Below are 19,954 nucleotides of genomic sequence, written 5' to 3'. Positions count from 1 at the left end.
GTCCTGATTGTGCTGTTCCAGAGGGTGATGGCTTGTCCCTTGGGCCATGTCTCCTGCTTGACAGCTCATTAACTCACCAGCCTCCAGGGAGCACCTGCTTTGTGCCAAGCAGGCTGTGAGGGCTCCAGGTACCGCACACGGGGCCTTCTGTGGGTCCAGAGGGCTGTCTCCCGAGACTGCGGTCACCGGGGCCCACACAGCGGCCCTGCCCGTCTCTGGAGATGGCACAGGAGTCCAGGTGAGTGACCGAGGCTCACCTACTCCGTGTCCCCTCTCCCGCAGGGGACAGCTCTGGGCTGACCCTGCGTCTGTGTGGTTCCTGGTGGGGACTGGCTGGTCTGGGCCCACCACTGCGATGGAGTGTGGCTCTGCTTCCCCTTGGAGCCCATCCGCCCGGGAGACTCCGGAGCCCTGGCCTGGAGCCTGTCCTCGCTCGGGACGGTCTTGTGGAAAGATGGCTGGTGTGAGTGACACAGCCTCTCCCTCTCTGAACTCCCACGGCCGTGGCTGAAGACAGCAGAGTGCTCCTGCCCCCTGAGGCCAGTCACTCTGCGATGACCTCCCCGCCCGCCCATCGGAGCTCCTGGGAGTACTGTTTACCTTTGACCTTCCCAGATCAAGGACCTGCACAGATGACTAGTGACTGCGCTTGAGTGACCGAGGTGGTGTGGTCCCCTTGTCTACAGGGCGACACCTGCCCTGTGGACATACGGTAGCACTGGGGTTTCCAGATGGCACGCGAGGTGGTGCTGGGGCTCTGGCCTCCCAGGGCTAGTGGGCCGGGTCGTCCTGCTCTTCACATCTTCCTCCTGCCGCCTCTGCTCAGGTGGGCAGGCCAGGAGGGGCACCTGTTGGCGTCCAGTGACTGTATGGCTTCCAAGTGGCTTGGAAGCTCCAAGGACCCGGATAGATCAGGACCAGAATAGACATGTCTGTGGACAGCTGTGTGCTCACAGCCTGTGATGGGTTGTCATGACATGTATTTGTGTGTGTGTGTACACACAGCACATATGTAGGACACACCTGTACATACACAAGGACACACCCCCTCAGACAAGCAGGTACCACACAGACACCACACCGTATGCACACACAGCCACCTGGGCACTGCTGGTGCCTCTCCTTCCCTCTGCCCTTTTACAAGGATGTTGTAGACACGCAGCGTCTACTCAGCAAAGCTCATTTCTCTAAATCCCCGCCGGCCCCCTGGCTGTGATGAACTCCTCAGTGCTCACCAGAGGGTCAGCTGGCGCAGCTTGGGCTCCTGGGAGCAGTGCCGGCCGCCTTCCTCCGTCCCATCCCAGTCCTGCGCCAGGGACAAGGTGAGCCCTGGCACAAGTCACGGCTGCAGGGGGCTTGATCGCTTCCCTCCCGCAGCCGGCAAGGCCATGCTGCCCCACTGCCCCCCAGGTCTCACAGACCACCCGGCAGCTCAGCAGATCCCTGTTCCCGGAAGAGGAGATTCCAGCCCCGGGGGCCAGGAGGCCGAGCATCCAGCCCTGGGCCACCCGTCCACTTCTCCCCGGGGTGAGGACACCATGCTGCCGCCCCAGCCAGTCCCTGCCCAGCTGTCTGCTCCCCAGGACGGGGCAGTGTTTTCTGTGCCCGGGAGCCTCCTGGAGGCTCCTGGCGCTTGTTTTTCCTTTTTGACTCGTTTGGTGCTTTTCCCAGAGAGGATCGGGCCTTGACTTAGCTCCTGTGATTTTAGGGTGACCATCAAAGCCTTGTGGGCCGTTTGGCGGGACCCGGGCCAGCCTTCCGCCCTGTGGGGACTCCTCCTGTGGCTCTGGCGGGTCGGATGGGAGGTCACCGCGTCTCAGGCAGCACACTCTTCACGGGAGCTGTTTGGACTTTTAGAGAAGTTTCCCAGCAGCCTTCTCTCCGGGGCCTCCAGAGCAAGGCTCCCCCTTCTCCAGGCAGCAGCTGCCCTCAGGCTTGAAGCCTTTCTGAGGCTTCTCTGGGCTGAGTCCCAGCCACGCAGACCGCCCCCCCCCCCCCCAGCTCCTCCCCTCATGGCCAGTCCCTGGCGAAGGCCGAGGGCATGAGTTTCCTTGTGGGGTGGGTTCGCGGCAGGTCTCCACCTCCTCATCCCAGACCCTTGGCGTCTGTTAAAGACCAAGGGGCTTGTGCCGGTGCCGCTTCAGGCTGGGAATGTATTTAAAGTCGAATCGCATCTTAAAGGGCTGGTAGACTGTTTGACTGCCAGTCTGGAGACGCCGTACCTCTCCCACTCTGTTCTCTCTGGTTGATTTTCGGGACTCAGATGGCGATGCTTGCTTTTGCCCTTGCCAGGATCTCCCCTTTCTAAGAAAACTGGTTGCTATGGACCAGCCGGGGTCAGGGTCACTGCTGGAGGCAACAGGAAGTTCTGTGTTTATTTCCAGTTTAAAAAGTTTCTTTAAAAAGCAGCAGCATAACACCATATATAGCATTTTGGAAAACATTTTACGTTTTCTCTTAACCCCATCCCCCCAGTTGCTCTCTGCTCTCGCCCCCGTCCCCCGCCTTTACCTTTACTTAGACGTACGTGGATCCCGCGTCACCTTCGCAGAACACAGTCTGTGTCCGCCCTGCTTTTCTCTCGTTTTCTTGTGGCAACAGTTTTTACCGAGACCAGTTTAGGTGGCACGATCTTCCCCGAAAAGGGCGCGTCCCGGTTTAATTAGCCATTTGCTGGCACTTGGGCCGCCGGCAGTGTTTCCCACGCCTGTAGTGACACTGCAGCGAGCTTCCCCTGGCACGTGTGTCTTTTTACTTCTTTTGGGTTATTTTTTGTAAAATATATTTTATTGATTTTTTACAGAGAGGAAGGGAGAGGGATAGAGAGTTAGAAACATCGATGTGAGAGAAACATCGACCAGCTGCCTCCTGCACACTCCCTACTGGGGATTTGCCCGCAACCAAGGTACATGCCCTTGACCGGAATCGAACCTGGGACCCTTCAGTCCGCAGGCTGACGCGCTATCCACTGAGCCAAACCGGTTAGGGCCTTTTGGGTTATTTTTGCTGGATAAATTCCCGGAAGAGTCATCAATGGGTCAGAGGCTGGGAACATTCTTGTGACTCCCAAAGCATAGAGCGAGTGCTATTTTAGGAAGAGCAGGCTCTGCCTCGGTGCTGGGGAGGGCCAGACACATCCCTCAGCCCTGGCCCCCTCGAGGCTCGGCTACCCTGGGGTCTCTCCCCACCACCCCTGCTTCTCCTGTGGGGCCCACCAGACAAGGGCACCTGGATCCCAGCCTCCTTCCTCCTCCAGGAACTCGTATGAGGTGCTGGGGCCTTTCTCCTGGGCTCTGAGCATGGATGTCAGGGATCCTCTATGCGTAGTAGAGCGTTTTTCTAGAAGAGCCGGAGCTGACCTCACACTCCCCAGAAGGGATCCAGGAAAGGGCTTAGAGCAGCGGTTCTCAACCTGTGGGTCGCGACCCCTTTGGGGGTCAAACGACCCTTTCACAGGGGTTGCCTAACACCATCGGAAAACACATATATAATTACATATTGTTTTTGTGATTCATCACTATGCTTTAATTATGTTCAATTTGTAATAATGAAAATACATCCTGCATATCAGATATTTACATTACGATTCATAACAGTAGCAAAATGACAGTTATGAAGTAGCAATGAAAATAATTTTATGGTTGGGGGTCACCACAACATGAGGAACTGTATTAAAGGGTCGCGTCATTAGGAAGGTTGAGAACCACTGGCTTAGAGTCTTTGAATCTAAGGGCAGACGATGTCAGCGCCAATAGAGACACCAAGGACGTGGGCAGAGGGAGAGGAGCAGGCCTGGGCAGGGCTGGGCTGGTGGCTGAGGTTGTTGAAGGGTGGGGTCGGGGCGGGGAGTGGTAGGAGGGGCTCGTCTGTACTGGAGGTGACACGAGGAGAGCAGGGAAATGGGACCAGTCAGGTGGCCTGGGGCCTCTGGAGGCCAGGCCTCTGGAGGAGCGTGGCGGGTAGAGAGCGCAGCACCGCTCGGAGGACGAGCAGAGCCGCGGAGGTGGGGGCTGGATCTGGCTGTCACCAAAGTCCTGGTTGTGACTGGCGGGGGGCGCCTCTCCTTCACTGCCCACTGCCACGCCCCCCTCTGCCCTGTGCCCGGAGCGTCCTCTCCCATGGAGTCCCTGGTGGCTGCCTTCTGCTCCTTGCTCTGTCACGTGCCTGTCCAAACCAGTTTCATCACCACGACTCGGGTGGCCTCTGCCTGCTGACTGTGTTGAGGGGGACTAAGGTCTCATAAGCCACACGAGTCAGCTGGCAGCCTTCATGTACAACCACAGCTGCTTCCTTGTTGTTCAGATCGTTTATGCTTTCAGCGTGCTCATGCTCTTGAAAAAAGTTACGGAAATCATACAACCCGTGATGGTTCCCACCCTCCCCCACCCGAGAGCGGCTCAGGGCCTCGTCACACGGGGATCCCAGGGATCCCGGGCCGTGTCCTGGGCTGCACTGAGTCTCCTGCTGCTGCCTCGTCCCGCCGTGGCTGACAGCCTTGAGCCTGCGCCGTTCTGGGAGGCGGCGGTTTTCAGGGAAATTGGGACTGTGGTCGGGGCATGGAGCCCCTTACAGGACTTGATTGGGATCCCCAGCTTCCTACCCCAGCCTGGGTGCTCACTGCTGCCCCCTGCTGCCCTTTCTCTCTGGGGACCCCAGCAGCTCTGTCCCTCGGCAGCCCATGAGAGCTGGCAGCGCCCTGTCTCTGGTTTGAAAATCCTCCAGGCCCTGGCCAGCGCTGCTCAGTGGTTAGTGTTGGCCTGTGCATCGGAGGGTCTCTGGTTCCATTCCCGGTCAAGGGCGCGTACCTGGGTTACAGATCTGATCCCCACCCTGGTCGGGGTGCATGTGGGAGGCAACCAATCCATGTGTCTCTGGCACTTCGATGTTTCTCTTTTTCCTCTCTCTCCCCACTTCCACTCTCTCTAAAAAATCAAGGGAAAATGCCCTCACTCTCAGGTGAGGGTTAAAAAAAAAATCCTCCTGTTCCAGGAGAGTCCTCAGTCCCCGTGTCAGGGGGTGGTCCCCGCGCCCCCACCCGCCCTGGGTTCCTTGGGCTTCTCATTCCTGAGCTGCCGTGATGCCCCCCCAGAGGGTCCTAACGGTGGGCGTTGCTGTGGAAATGCGAGAGATAGTCATGGCCACTGTGAGTGCTCAGGCTGGGCAGGCGGACGTGCCCGTTCTCGCCATGGGAGTCACTCTGAGAGAGAGGATTGATTTTGCCCATGAACCAGATGGGAGGTGGGGACCTGTGCTGTGGTGGCGAGCAGGTGGGGGACTCTGGTCTGCAGACCGTCCTAGGGGAATGGGAGGGGCTGCCCTCCAGCACATCTGTCTTCTGTCAGGGGGGCTGAGGCCCAGCCCTCTGGCTGGTAGGGGCTGGGGTTCAACACCAGATCCTTGGGGGCCTCTTGGCTGCCCACCCAGGGGAAGGGAGGAGCGCCTCCTGCTTAGGCCCTGCCCCGGGGCAGGAGCCGGGGAGAACGGCCCCCAGGACCTGTCATACTCCCTGTGGCGGGGGGTACGCCTCAGAGGCCCAGAGCAGGCTTGGATTTCTTCCTGGGCTCCCGGCTCCCGGCTCCCGTCAGCACTCCCACCAGTGCAGGTGCTGCCCGTCCTGGGCTGTGCTCTGCGGTGTGTTGGGGGGCGGGCGCGTGGCTCCTGGCTGACATTGCCAGAATCGGGTGCTTCTTCCCGGAAGTACTTGAGCTGCCCCTGGATGAACACCAGTGAGACCCTGAGGTCCCCACTCACTGCCCTCCCTGTGCCCACAGGAGAACCTGATGTTGTCCATCCTGCCCAAGCATGTGGCTGACGAGATGCTAAAGGACATGAAGAAGGACGAGAGCCAGAAGGACCAGCAGCAGTTCAACACCATGTACATGTACCGCCATGAGAACGTCAGGTGCGCCGGCCCCGCACGGGCTCCGAGAGCAGGACGGGGTGGGCCCTGTGGGGTCAGCTGAGCGCCGCGGGTTAAGGTCTCCCCTGGGACTAGAAGCAGAGCCGTCCCCACAGTGTGAGCCCCAGTGTGAGCAGCCTTGCTGACGGGCGTCGGGGCTGAGACGTGCTTTGGGCTCTGTGGTCCAGCCCCGTTGCTGTACCAGCATCACCCAGAGCCAGGAAGTGGCATCTGTGAGGCCACCCAGCATTCAGGGCCAGCGCTGGGCTCCTGCCTTCCTCCTGAGGCAGGAGGGAGGCAGCCTGGGAAGGGGCCCCTAGAGGGAAGCCCACAGGATAAGCTAAGTGCCAGAGCCCCAAATTCACCCTCAAAGCGCCCTGGTCTCACGGCGTTGGGGCTTGAGCAAGGACCTGCTTCCCCGGGATCCTGGCTGCCCTGGGTTGGGAGCAGGAGCTGGTGTGGCGGCAGGGGTGTGGCGGGGGCCTCACCGCGGTGCCTCCTCCCTGCAGCATCCTCTTCGCGGACATCGTGGGCTTCACCCAGCTGTCTTCCACCTGCAGCGCCCAGGAGCTCGTGAAGCTGCTCAACGAGCTCTTTGCCCGCTTCGACAAGCTGGCGGCCGTGAGTCCCCTCGCGGTCTGAGCCGGCTCCGTGGGTCCCTCCCTCCTGTCCCTCCTCTGCTTTGTCACTCCTCCCGCCACAGCCCGAGCCCTGCCCTTTCAGAAATACCACCAGCTGCGGATTAAGATCCTGGGCGACTGTTACTACTGCATCTGCGGCCTGCCTGACTACCGGGAGGACCACGCCGTCTGCTCCATCCTCATGGGGCTCGCCATGGTGGAGGCCATCTCGTAAGTGGGTGTGGCTGCAGGGAGGGGGCGCCTGTGCCCGTGGGAGGAGCAGGTCTGTGGTGGTGGCCCAGAAGCCCCCAGGCCCCGGAGGAGTCTGCTCAGGCATGTAGTGCGGGATGTAGCGATGTTACATGGGACGTAGCCATGTTATGCAACTGGAGGTCCCTTCTGCCCACTCAGCTCAAAGGCAGACAGAAAGCTGGGGGGCACCCAGTTGGCCGCTTGGCCCAGAGGAGGAAAACGCATGTGGGATCCCTCCTGTAGGGCGAGGGGGCGAGGGGGTGGGAGGGCCGGCACCTGGCTGCGGCTTCCCCTGACCCTCCTTTCTGTGTCCCTGGCAGGTATGTGCGGGAGAAGACGAAGACCGGGGTGGACATGCGTGTGGGGGTGCACACGGGCACTGTGCTGGGGGGCGTCCTGGGCCAGAAGCGCTGGCAGTATGACGTGTGGTCTACCGATGTCACCGTGGCCAACAAGATGGAGGCCGGCGGCATCCCCGGGTGAGTGTTCCTTCCCAGCGGGCAGGCGTGAGGTTGGAGGGGACAGCCATCCCTCAGGTCTGTGGCTCGGACAAGGGCCCCCTCCCACCAGGAGCCGTGTTCCTTCTCGGGTGCCCGTCTCCTTGGTCTGAGGTTGGCTGTGGCCTCTTGTGCCTGGACCTCTGCAGCCGTGTGTCCTCTCCCCTGTGCCCGCTGGCGGGGCTGCCCGGGCTGATGCCATCACACTACTGCAGTCAGAGTGCCAGCCTCTGCGGAGGGCGTTACCGTGATGGCCAGCAGCAGGCTCAGAGGAGCGGCTCGCCGGTTACAGAAGCGGCCGGGCCAGGACCTGCCTGTGCTCAGGGCAGACAGGCTGAGGCTGCTGAATCCTGACCGCCTGGCCCAGGGAGTCCCTCAGGCAGTCACCAGCCTCTGCCTCGGGGTGACTCCCAGAGAAGGGTCCATTGCCCCCGAGAGCAGGTGCAGACTTCTGAGTGTCCTTCTCGTGTACTCTCAGCAGCCTGTGAGGACACAATGTTATTCCTGTCTCATGGACTTACACTGAGGCTCCGAGAGGGGCAGGGGCCACACCGCCCACACAGGACCTCCCTGTCTCTGCCCCGGGTGGCCCTCTGTCCCATGCACCCCGAGAGGCTGGCCCGGGCGGCAGCCTGGGCCGGGACAGGGGGCGGGTGAGGGCCCGTGCTCAGGGCCTCTCTGGCTGCGCTGCAGGCGCGTGCACATCTCCCAGAGCACCCTGGACTGCCTGAAAGGAGAGTTCGACGTGGAGCCCGGCGAGGGGGGCAGCCGCTGCGATTACCTGGAGGAGAAGGGCATTGAGACCTACCTCATCATCGCGTCCAAGCCAGAGGTGAAGAAAACCGCCTCCCAGAATGGCCTCAACAGCTCGGTGAGTCCCCACCCACCCCTGCACTGGGGGACGGGAAGGAGGGGCTGGCGGAGGGGTGGCAGAGGACTGGGCGTGGCCTGGTGGCGGAATGAGCTGTGAGGTGCAGGTGGGCATCACAGCGATGCCGAGTCCCGCTGAGCAGGTGGCTGGAGGCCTCCTTTCAGAGGGCCAGCTGGTGCCTGCGGGAGGTGACTGTCCTGTCCGCCGCTGGGAACACGTGTGGTGCTCTGAGCGGCTGGGTTGCAGGGAGGGTCCCTGCAGGGAGGAAGCAGTGGAAGCCACAGGAGTGACGTGGATGCCAAGGCGGGGAGCAGAGGGAGGGCCCGAGGAGGCAGTGGGAGCCCCTCCTTACTCACCTCGGCCCCTCCTGGGCCCAGGCCGGCTCTCCACTCACCTTTTATCTTCGTTCATGTGAAGGTGAAGCTGTGAACAGTCTCATGTCTTTAGTTATTCCCAAGGCAGGACACTGTTAATGTGGCTGTCAGCCAGGTGAGTGTCTGAGAATTGCACATTCATATCCACCTTTGGAGGCTCTCCCCAGCTCTGCATTCTAGGAGCGCTTCATGAGAGGAAGGACCCGTTGCCATATGACATTCATCACTATTTTATCAGGCGTCCCTGCCTGCCAGCACTTGGTACGCCCTTTCAGGGAATGTAAGTGTCCTGCTGGAGACTGGTTCTCTCCCCGCTATGGCTGCGCAGCCGCCGTCAGCCGCTAGGGGGCGTGGGGCAGGAAGCAGCGGCCGGACTGCCCTGAGCGCAGGATGAGCCTCACAGCTGTGTAGGGTCTCCAGCGTTAGATGGACTCGGGCAAGGCGATGCTCAGAGCACCCCGCCTGCTCTACAGTCAGTGAGACGTGAGCGTGCGTGAAGGATGTGGGAGGGTCATGGGAAGTCACAGGAGCAAACACAGTTCCTTCGCAGAAATCTCCAGGGTTTAGTGGAGTGAAGTGAGGAGAGTGTGAGCAGGCATCTCCCACTTATACCAACCCTGTCAATCTCACTGTCTGAATTGCCACCTGACAACTCCCAACCTTAGACCCCAGCCCCAGCCAGCGGCCCCGCACGCAGCTACAGCCACTGGTGCATCTCCAGGCGTGTGCAGAGCAGGCAGCTCAGAGTTCCCAGGCGACGGCGCACGCCCGCTCCTGCTCTCCACACTCAAGCCCTCTTCATCAGCCTTTCCACGTGTCATGGCCGCTCTTCTCAGTCTTCCTCACCTGCCAGTGGCCGCTCCATTTTTTCAACTTGCTCACACCAGAAGCTTTGAGGATCTTCTTGACCCCCCCCCCTTTTTTTTTAAAAATATTTTTATTGATTTCAGAGAGGAAGGGAAAGGGAGAGATAGAAACATCAATGACGAAGAGAGAATCATTGATTGGCGTCTCCTGCACGCCCCCCACTGGGGATCAAGCCTGCAACCCGGGCATGTGTCCCTGACTGGAATCGAACCTGGAACCCTTCAGTCGGCAGGCCAATACTCTATCCACAGAGCCAAACCAGCTAGGGCCTTGACCCCTCTCTTTACCACCCAGAGCAAGTTCTGTTGGCATTTCTTGAAAGGTAGAGTTCCAACTGCCCACAGCTACCATCCCCGTCCGTGCCACTGTCATCTCGTGTAGGATTCCTGCAGTTGTATCCCAACCACTCAGCCTCCTGTCCTTGCCCCTACCCTGTTACGTGAAATCGTGTCACTCCCCTGCTCAGAACCCTCCATGGGTCTCCTGTCTCACTCGGAGGAGCAGTGGTCAGCTGGGGTCAGGCCCTCACCGCCCAGTTCCCTCACTCACTCTGCCCGGCAGCCCTGGCCTCAGCTCCCCCAGTTCACGCCTGTTCCAGGGCCTTTGCACCAGCTGCTCCCTTTGTGGAACCCTCCCCCCCACATTAGCAGGCCTTTATTGAAATGTCATCTTCATGGCGACACCTCCCAGACCTGTTCTTTGTAGTCACACTCAGCAATCCGTGTCTCCTGACTTCCTCCTCCTCCAGAGTACTTTCTCTCTCCTTACATGCTGTGACCACTTCACTGACTGCTGCTGACTGCCTTTCCTCCCTAGAATGTGAGCTCCCAAGGTCAGGGCATTTTGTCTGTATCGCCAGGAATTAGATCAGTTCCTGTCACATAGTAGGTACTCAGTTAATGCTTATTAAATGAATGAATGACTTCCCTGTGTGATTGTGTTTAACTTATTTTATCAAGGAACATTGGTTTATGGAATACTAGAGGCCCGGTGCACAAAAATTTGTGCACTCGGGGGTCCCTCAGCCCAGCCTGTGCCCTCTCGCAGTCTGGGACCCCTCAGGGGATGTCCACCTGCTGGCGTAGGCCTGCTCCCTGGGGGATTGTGCCTAAGCTGGCAGTGATACATCCCTTGGGGGATGTCCACTTGCTAGCAGGCCGAAGCTGCAGTTGAACCACCACAGAGCTGCTGAGGAGGCAGGAGAGGCTCCCACCATCGCCAATGTGATGCCTTCAGCCTGGCTTGTGGCTGAGCAGAGCTCCCCCTGTGGGAGTGCACTGACTACCAGGGGGCAGCTTCTGCATTGAGCATCTGCCCCCTGGCGGTCAGTGTGTATCATAGTGACCAGTCATTCCCAGTCGTTCTGCTGTTAGGGTCAATTTGCACATTACCGCCCTAACGGGTTTGGCTCAGTGGATAGAGCATCGGCCTGCGGACTGAAGGGTCCCAGGTTCGATTCTAGTCAAGGGCATGTACTCTGGTTGCGTACACATCCCCAGTAGGGGGTGTGCAGGAGGCAGCTGATGGAAGTTTCGCTCTCATCGATGTTTCTAACTCTCTATCCCTCTCCCTTCCTCTCTGTAAAAAATCAATAAAATATATTTGGGAAAAAAAATTGCATGTGCATATTACCCTTTTATTATATAGGATAGAAGCCTGGTGCACGGGTGGGAGCCAGCTGGCTTGCCCTGAAGGGTGTCCCAGATCAGGGTGGGCAGGGGACCCCCAGCTCCCTATGATCGCTCACGCCGCCCATGCAGCCTCAGCCTGCAGCTGCAGCCTCCCCCAGTCGTGGGCTCCGCCCCTGCCTGGGCCTAAGGCCTCTGGCACAGGCGTTAGGCCGGGCAGGGGACCCCCCAAGCTGCAGCCGCCCCCGATCGTGGACTCCGCCCCTGCCCAGGCCTTACGCCTCTGGCCGAGGCGTTAGGCCCGGGCTGGGGACCCCCCAAGCTGCAGCCGCCCCCGATCGTGGACTCCGCCCCTGCCCAGGCCTTACGCCTCTGGCCGAGGCGTTAGGCCCGGGCTGGGGACCCCCCAAGCTGCAGCTGCCCCCTGATTGTGGACTCCGCCCCTGCCCGGGCCTTACGCCTCTGGCCGAGGTGTTGGGCCCGGGCAGCGGGGACCCCCAGCTGCAGCCGCCCCCCGATCGTGGGCTCCGCCCCTGCCCGGACCTCACGCCTCTGGCCGAGGCGTTAGGCCCAGGCCGGGGACACCCCAAGCTGCAGCCTCCCCGATCGTGGGCTCCGCCCCTGCCTGTGCCTAACGCCTCTGGCCGAGGCATTAGGCCCGGGCAGCGGGGACCCCCAGCTGCAGCCGCCCCCCCCACCCAGCTCAACCACTCCCTGATAGTGGGCTCTGGGCAGCGGAGACCGACAGCTGCAGCCACCCCAGGATCGCGGGCTCCGCCCCTGCCCAGCTCCCATCGCTGGCTCCACCCCTACTTCCCACTATCACTGGCCAGTGCGGCAAAGGCCAGGATTCTCCGATCATGGCTGGGGGGCAGGGCAAAGGCAGCCCTGGGGGCGGCCTTTGCCCTGTCCCCAGGCTCTTAGCTCCCCCCTGGGTTTCCGATCACTGTCAGTGCCAGGGGGCTTCTTCTGTGCTTTCCCTTTTGCCTTCTTCTGTGCCTACATATGCAAATTAACCGCCATCTTTGTTGACAGTTAACCGCCATCTTGGCTGGTGATTAATTTGCATATCTCGCTAATTAGCCAATGGGAAGGGTAGCGGTCGTACGCCAATTACCATTTTTCTCTTTTATTAGTGTAGATTCAGACTTTTGGAAGGCATCTGACAGGGTTCTGCGCCAAAAATGACCCCTGTGAATCACTGAGCCGTTGAGATACTGTTTTAGGAATAGGAATGGGAGTACTGGGACAAGTTTTAATAGTAGAAATTAATACTAGAAAATTACAGCATTTAAACACTAGAGGAGGAATTGAGTAGTGGAGTTTCCAAGTGTACAAGGCTTCTGAATGCTAGCGAGGAGATTGCAGACTGCAGGTAGACGCACCACAGGAAGGTGGGCAGCTGGCAGTGTCTGGAGTCCCTGATGGCGCTGCTTCCACTGCAGGCCCTGCCAAACGGAGCGCCAGCGTCCTCGAAGCCCAGTTCCCCTGCCCTCATCGAGACCAAGGAGTCCAATGGGAGTGTCCACACCAGCGGCTCCACATCGGAGGAGCCCGAGGAGCAGGATGCCCAGGTATGTGCAGGGCTGAAGGCCAGGGTGTGGGGAGGCTACAGTTGCCGCAGGAAGAGTCCTGTGCTCAGAGTTGGAGAGCTAGCCGCCAGCCTGGGCTCTGCTCCTGTTAGCAGTGTAGCCCTAGCAAGTCACCTCCCCCCAAGCCCCAGCCCCAAGTCTCCTTGTCATTTACATGGGGTAGGGGTGGGTAACATCAAAAGAGGTACTCGCCCTGGCTGGGGTGGCTCACTTGATTGGGCGTCATCCTATGCACCAAAAGGTTGCTGGTTCGATTCCCAGTCAGGGTACATGCCGGGGTTGAGGGCTCAATCCCTGGTAGTGGGGGTGCAGAAGGCAGCCGATCTGTGTTCCACTCTCACATCGATGTTTCTCTCCCTCTCCCTTCCTTTCTCTCTAAAAATCTTTAAAAAACACACAAAGAGGTGCTTACCTCTGAGCCTTGCCTAGCTAGCTCTGATGTCCCAGAGTCCTATAGACCGAGCGCAGCAAAGACAGCCATGAAAAACCCTAGTTTCCAGGACTGTTTTGGGAGTCAGACTTCAGGGCTGAACTAAGCTCACCTCTCTGACTAGGTCCAGACTCCACAGGTCCCATGCCCAGATGCCGATGTGTGTGGCGTGTCACCCCCACCCTCGTAGCAGGATGTGCTTGGACTGCGCTGACCAGCAGGGGTCTTGCATCCCGATCTCTGGCTCGAGAGCCAGGCAGCGCTCCCCGAGGAGGCTGCTGTTAGGGGTGACCGCTGCCGTTTCTGTGGGGGCCACAGGGCCTGGGACAGTGTCCTAGGGAAAGCAGAAGGGACCGGGGCTCTGGATGCAGATCCAAGCGGGAGGAGCTGCGTGGGTGCACTGGGAAGACTTTCCCTGGAAAATGGTTTCTAGAGCCAAGGGATCCCTTAACCCCCATGTCCTTCTCCAACTGCATCCCACCTGCCCCCCAACGCTGCCTCGCTGCCTTGTAGGCCGACAACCCCTCGTTCCCCAACCCTCACCGGAGGCTGCGCCTTCAGGACCTGGCTGATCGGGTGGTGGACGCCTCTGAGGACGAGCACGAGCTCAACCAGCTCCTCAACGAGGCCCTGCTCGAGCGGGAGTCCGCACAGGTGTAAGTGCCCACCGCGCCCCGGCCCAGGCTCCTCGGCACGGGCCCTGCCACCTTCCTGACAGGCCCAGGCAGAGGTGGTGCTTGGGTCTCATGGCTCATTTCCACCACAGAGTGAAGAAGAGAAACACTTTCCTCCTGTCCATGCGCTTCATGGACCCCGAGCTGGAAACCCGCTACTCGGTGGAGAAGGAAAAGCAGAGCGGGGCCGCCTTCAGCTGCTCCTGCGTCGTGCTGCTCTGCGCGGCCCTGGTGGAGATCGTCATCGACCCCTGGTGAGGGGGCCCTGCAGGAGCCCGGAGGCCGGGGAAGGCGGAAGGCGACAAGCTTCCTAGCCAGAGGCGTGATGTGGGGGCCTCATCTGGAGCCTGATGTGGGGGCGCAGCACTGCTCTGTTCCTGGCCCCCCGCGGAGCAGCCCAGCTGACCTCAGGCCCAGGGGCTGTGGGGGCTGTGCTTCACTCCGCCCCCCGGGTTCTGGACTAGCACTAGCATCAAAATGGGGGTCAGACCAAGGCAATGGGGTTGGAGACCCGGCTAGCTGGGCCTCAGTGGTTCTGGGATAAGGAGACAGAGGCTGGGGACATTCCATCTTCAGTCACCAAAGCCAACCTGGTTCCCTTTCTTGGCTCATCTCAGTAAACACGTTTAGGCTCAGGTCCAGACTGGTAGCCCTAACACAGCAGCCAGTCCTCTGGGGCCAGGTGGGTGTTCTAGAGTCCTTGACTTAACTGCCCAACTGAGGACGAGTCCCTCCCTCCCTCCCGGAGCCAGTCAGCAGCTCATCCTGCTCAGGGATTGATTTCCCCAGCAGAAAGGAGCCAGTGTGGAGCCTGTTCCGTTAGTTTGGGGAACTCTAAAGAGCCTACGACTCAGTCACATGGGCCTAGGTCCCGGACACGCTTTACTATTGGTTGTGACCGCAGGCCTGTCACTAAGGCAGCAGTTCTCAACCTGTGGATCGCGACCCCTTTGGGGGTCAAACAACCCTTTCACAGGGATTGCCTAAGACCATCGGAAAACACATGTAATTACATATTGTTTTTGTGATTAATCACTATGCTTTAATTATGTTCAATTTGTAACAATGGAAATAAATCCTGCATATCAGATATTTACATTACGATTCATAACAGTAGCAAAATTACAGTTATGATGTAGCAGCGAAAATAATTTTATGGTTGGGGGTCACCACAACATGAGGAACTGTGTTAAAGGGGCGCGGCATTAGGAAGGTTGAGAACCACTGCACTAAGGGCTCCTGAAGCATCAGCTTGTAAAGCCAGAGCTGACGAAGAGGCTAATCTGAGGATAATAGTACCAGCTTACAGGTTGTTGTGAGGCTCAAATTCACTCATTCATTCACAAGTATTTACTGTCTACTTCATGCCTGGGGCTAAGGTCTAAGGATGTAGCAGTGAAGGTAACATAAAAAAATCCCTGCTCCAGTGGAACTTACATTTTAGAAGGGGAAGATAAGCATGAACAATTAAGTAATCAGAATATATATGCAGACAGGATAAGTGCTACAGATACAAGTCAAGTGAGGAGAGAGAGGGATGCTGGGGGTGAGCTGGATTTTGGCTTGTTTGCATTTTTTATAGGATGCTCAGAGCAGGCCTCACTGACAGAGTGATATTTTGAAGGGTGAAAGGCGACCAAGAATCGGGTGCAACCAAGAATCAGGCACTGGATTAGCAACATCATAGCTACGTGGCAGCATGCTCAATCCTAAGAATCCCTTCTCAGGTGATACTGGGCTCTGCTCGGGGCATCTGAGAGTTTGCCTCCTCTGGGAAAATCCTGGGTCAACAGTGACAGCTGGGGAGGGCCGCACATTCCCAGGCCCCACACTCAGCGTTACATAGAACTTTCCAGTGCAGGCTTGTGGCTTCTGCCTCCTATCCCTCACTCTCACCCACCCTCACTGCTCCCTCCGGTCCCTCCTTATTGACTTCTTTCTTACAGGCTGATGACCAACTATGTGACCTTTGTGGTTGGGGAGCTTCTGCTTCTGGTCCTGACGGTCTGCTCGCTGGCTGCCATCTTTCCCCGGGTAAGCAGCCCTCTCCTTTCGGCTCAAAAGCCCTTGGGAAGTGAGCGTCACTCCCTGTGAAAGTGAGTATTGACGGAGTTACGCATCCTATCAAGTCCTTACAAACAGATGACAGATCTGTTAGAATGGTTCAGGACTATCCACTCATTCAGACTCCACAGTGAGTCATTCACTGATATCGCTGAGCACCCACTCGGGGCCGGGCTCATGGGCTCTGCCGCTGGAGCGGCATGAGTGTGTAAGCCGGAGCCTAGAGAAACGAGAACCTGTCCAACAGCCGTGGAGGCCCAGCTGGAAGGTGGGTCGGCCCTGACTGTGGAGGACCTTGAAACCCAGAAAAAAGGACGAAGACTGACTTCTCTGAGCACTGGGGTGCATGCAGCATTTTTATCAGAATGACGAAACCAAAGTAGTGTTTTAGGAAAATTAATCTGGCAGGTGGCTTGACACTCCCATTAGTGGGAAGATTTTAGGTATGCCGGCCCGGAAAGGCAGACTAGCCAGGCAAAGATGGCTGGCCCTGACAAGTCTCCCATCTTGGCCTTGTCACTTGGAGATAAGAAATAGGCTACTGCTGCCCACAGCCTCCTGGGCTGGTCCCGTGTCTTCTGAGGAAAGGGTTCTGCTATCTGGGAGCCGCGACATTTCATAAGTATGTCACGGAGGAGGGATAGAGCACCAGGATTCCTGCGCTCCCTTCTCTGCTCTGCCACAGTCAGGTTTGGCTAACTCGCACGCACAGCACTACTTTTTAGGTTCCTGGGAAGTATGAGCGCACCTGGAGTCCCAAAGGCTCATGGCCCTTGAAACTCCATTCCTTCTAGGCCTTTCCTAAGAAGCTTGTGGCCTTCTCGACGTGGATTGACCGGACACGCTGGGCCAGGAACACCTGGGCCATGTTAGCCATCTTCATTCTGGTTATGGCAAATGTCGTGGACATGGTGAGTTCCTGCTGTCTTTGTGAAGGGACACTCCCATTAGTGGCAAAAGGCTTCCGTACTGGCCAGCATGGGCAGCTTGTCAAGCCATTCCTCCACCCGAGACAGGTCTGGAGTGGCATTAGGTTCCTAACTAGATCCTGGCAAAACAGAGGGGTCTTCTCCCCAGGGAAAACTCTGAGACTGACCTGTTCCCAGCTCCTTGTTCTCCAAGTTCAAGAACCAACACCATGCACCAGATCCCACCATGTGCTAGGTGCTTTATATATATTGGCTTCCTTAATCTTTCTTTACTTTTCAACCACAGTTTACATACATCACTTAATCTTGATAACAATCCCAAGAGGGCAGTATTATTAGCTGTAGTTCCATATGAAGAATTACAGCTCAGAAAGGATAATTCACTTATTCTAAGTTACACAGCCAGTAAGTGACAGAGTCGAGAATTGAAGGTCTAAATCCCAATCCTGTTTCCTTCTAACTGCCCAAGGGGTACAATACTCATAAGTGTTCCGAATATCTGGAGTATCCCCTGCACTGTGGGTAGGGTCAGGTATCTGTCACAACAAGCAGGCAGACCTCTTCCACTAAAGGACCTCTTCTGTTCTGTCTTCGTCCATTTGGCCAGACCTTCCTCAAGCTGGGTCACTGGGGAGAGTAGCTTCAGAGCCCAAGTGGCTGGAGGCAGGCAAAGTCCTCTTCCTTGCTGTCCTTAGTTTATGGCAAAGCTTTGGCTCCCGTGAGGGGGTGGCCAGATGCTTTCTTGGGGTGGGGGGAGGAAAAGCAGTTGGAAGCCAAAGTCTACTGATTCAGAGCCACCAGCCATTAATTGAGCACTGGGTGCTGGGAGCTGTGACATGTTCTCTTCTCTTGTTCGTCATCACAGCTCCCACCAATTTGGGGGGGGCACTATAGACGTTCTTTTAAAAAGTCCTATTTTTTCAAATATAATAATTTTCTTTAACAATCTAAGCACAGGAACAAACTCAGCATGGAGAGCCCGGCTAGAGTGGCTCAGTTTGTTGAGTGTTATACTTTGCACTGAAAGGTTGCTGGTTCGATTCCCAGTCAGGGCACAGAAGTACAGAAGACAAACCAATCAATGTTTCTCTCTCATATATCTCTCTCCCTCTCCCTAAGCACATCCTCTGGTGAGGCTTAAAAAACAAAACAAACTCAGCATGGAGCCTTACTGTGGCAGCAATATAAATGACACAGCCTTAGGGCCAGCTGATCACAAATCCAACGGAATGGAATTAGGAGCTCCAGAACCTAACATGCCCCTGGGTGGCATGGTGCCCACAGTGCAGGGAAGAAAAGCCCCACGCCCTTTGTCAGAACACACCTGAAGGCTGGTGCCAACCTGGGGACCACTGTTTAACAAGGTCATGGACACTGTGCAGGATACCTGGAGATCCCGTCTCTAGTGGATGGTGAAAATCCAGGGGGTTCTGAAACTTCACATGCTAGAGTCCCATGCCGAGAACTTCCCCAGAGCCAGCCAAGCTCAGTGGGTGAAGGCTACAAAAAGTAGGATAGATTGATTGTGGACGCACTTTCTACTGACTGCATCTGCCCAGCAGTGGGACCAGTGACCAACTCCGAAATGGGGGAGCGTGGGAGCAGAGTGGCTGCCATCTGTGCAGTTGTGAGGTGTGGGTGATGAGCTGGCCCCACATTCCCTCTTTAACAGTGTGATGTGGACATCAGCGTTACTAGATTTGAAACCTGAAGACTGGACTCCTAGCTCTCTGGCTTCCCCACTTGCTGATTGCACTAGTTTGGGCGAGTCCAGCCTGAGTCTCTCTACAATGGTGGCAGTACTAAAAACACTCAGGGAGTTTTTGTGAACATCCAAAGGGATGATAGTAAAGCTCTTAGTAGGAATTACATTTGTATTCTTCCTTGGTAAATTTCCCCACCCTTCTGGGTGTTTCTGAGGGAGCTGGGGAAGTGGCAGCTGAGCGACACTGCCACAACAGCCTTCTCTGACAATGTCTGCTGTTCCCTTGACCCTGTGTTCTTTCCGGGGCCCTGGCCTCCAGCTGAGCTGCCTGCAATACTACATGGGACCCAACAATGGCACCTCGGGGATGGCGACAGAGGATGGCTGCATGGAGAACCCCAAGTATTACAACTATGTCGCCGTGCTGTCCCTCATCGCCACCATCATGCTGGTGCAGGTCAGCCACATGGTGAAGCTCACCCTCATGCTGCTTGTCACGGGCGCTGTGGCTGTCATCAACCTCTGTGCCTGGCGCCCCATCTTTGATGAATATGACCGCAGACGTTTCCAGGAACACGGGTAAGATGACACTTGTTTAGGAATCTGGATTTTCTTCTTCCAACTCCTTCGACCCCATTTCCAAGTCATGGCCCTCCACTGAGGTGGCTTTCTATCTCTAGGGAATCGGGGTTCAGGGCTGCTCAGAGACGTACCTCTGAACGGCAGTGAACCTGGGGAAGATCTTCCCATACTTGATGAGGGGAGGGTCTGGGCTGCCGCGGTGTTTGCCTGGGCACCAGCCTCTTGTACCCAGATGGGGCCTGAGTGTGCCATTATCTGTCCAACAGCGTTCCTCTGGTCGCCTTAGAGAAGATGCAGATACTCTCCACCCCAGGGCTCAATGGCACTGGCAGGTAAGGTGACTGCTTTCCCTCTGGTCTGCATTTTTGGCTCTTTTCCTCTAGACCAGTGGTTCTCAACCTTCTGGCCCTTTAAATACAGTTCCTCATGTTGTGACCCAACCATAAAATTTTTGTTGCTACTTCATAACTGTAATGTTGCTACTGTTATGAATCCTAATATAAATATCTGATATGGAGGATGGTCTTCGGCGACCCCTGTGAAAGGGTCGTTCAATCGCCAAAGGGGTCGTGACCCACAGGTTGAGAACCGCTGCTCTAGACTCTAGAGACAGGGAATACTATGGCCAGAGCCTTACGACCTCAGCCTTTTAAAGGCACATGACCTGGGATGTTGGAGTAGAGCAGTTAGTGTGTGTTTCTCTAGGGGGGCTGGGCAGAGGTGGAATGGTTTTAGTATGGGCCTGGTCATCCCGAGTCAGAGGGAAGCTTGGAGAGCAGCCACAGTGTGGTCTAGAGGTGGGGTGAGGGGGAGAGGAGTGAAATGGATGGTGCTGCATTTACCGGGCTGGCAGTACAGACAGCAGAAAAAGGAGGAAAAAAGAGCACTGCCTTCGACCTAGAAGACTTGGATTCTTAACCTGTCACGTAATTTGTGGAGCAGCAGGCAGCCCATTTTTCCTGAGTCTCAG

At 57.3% G+C, this 19,954-nt stretch overlaps 1 protein-coding gene across 3 annotated transcripts in view; it reads left to right on the top strand.

The window, feature by feature from the left end:
• The window catches only part of ADCY3 (adenylate cyclase 3), a 51,717-nt gene that overhangs the window by 24,585 nt on the left and 7,178 nt on the right, over positions 1-19,954 (top strand). For all 3 annotated transcript variants that reach the window (XM_070428793.1, XM_070428791.1, XM_070428792.1), the window contains exons 4-15: positions 5,772-5,902; positions 6,409-6,520; positions 6,623-6,750; positions 7,092-7,250; positions 7,962-8,139; positions 12,454-12,582; positions 13,544-13,686; positions 13,797-13,958; positions 15,651-15,738; positions 16,563-16,679; positions 18,722-18,981; positions 19,251-19,316. In XM_070428793.1, coding sequence (XP_070284894.1) covers positions 5,772-5,902; positions 6,409-6,520; positions 6,623-6,750; positions 7,092-7,250; positions 7,962-8,139; positions 12,454-12,582; positions 13,544-13,686; positions 13,797-13,958; positions 15,651-15,738; positions 16,563-16,679; positions 18,722-18,981; positions 19,251-19,316 — 1,673 coding nt within the window. The remainder of the gene's footprint in view (positions 1-5,771; positions 5,903-6,408; positions 6,521-6,622; positions 6,751-7,091; positions 7,251-7,961; positions 8,140-12,453; positions 12,583-13,543; positions 13,687-13,796; positions 13,959-15,650; positions 15,739-16,562; positions 16,680-18,721; positions 18,982-19,250; positions 19,317-19,954) is intronic.

The sequence above is a fragment of the Myotis yumanensis genome, unplaced genomic scaffold, assembly GCF_028538775.1.
Source record: "Myotis yumanensis isolate MYYU_CA2020_CCGP unplaced genomic scaffold, mMyoYum1.0.hap1 SCAF_11, whole genome shotgun sequence".
Lineage (NCBI taxonomy): Eukaryota > Metazoa > Chordata > Mammalia > Chiroptera > Vespertilionidae > Myotis > Myotis yumanensis.
Note: the sequence above shows the minus strand (reverse complement) of the source record. Positions and strands in the feature narration are given on the sequence as shown.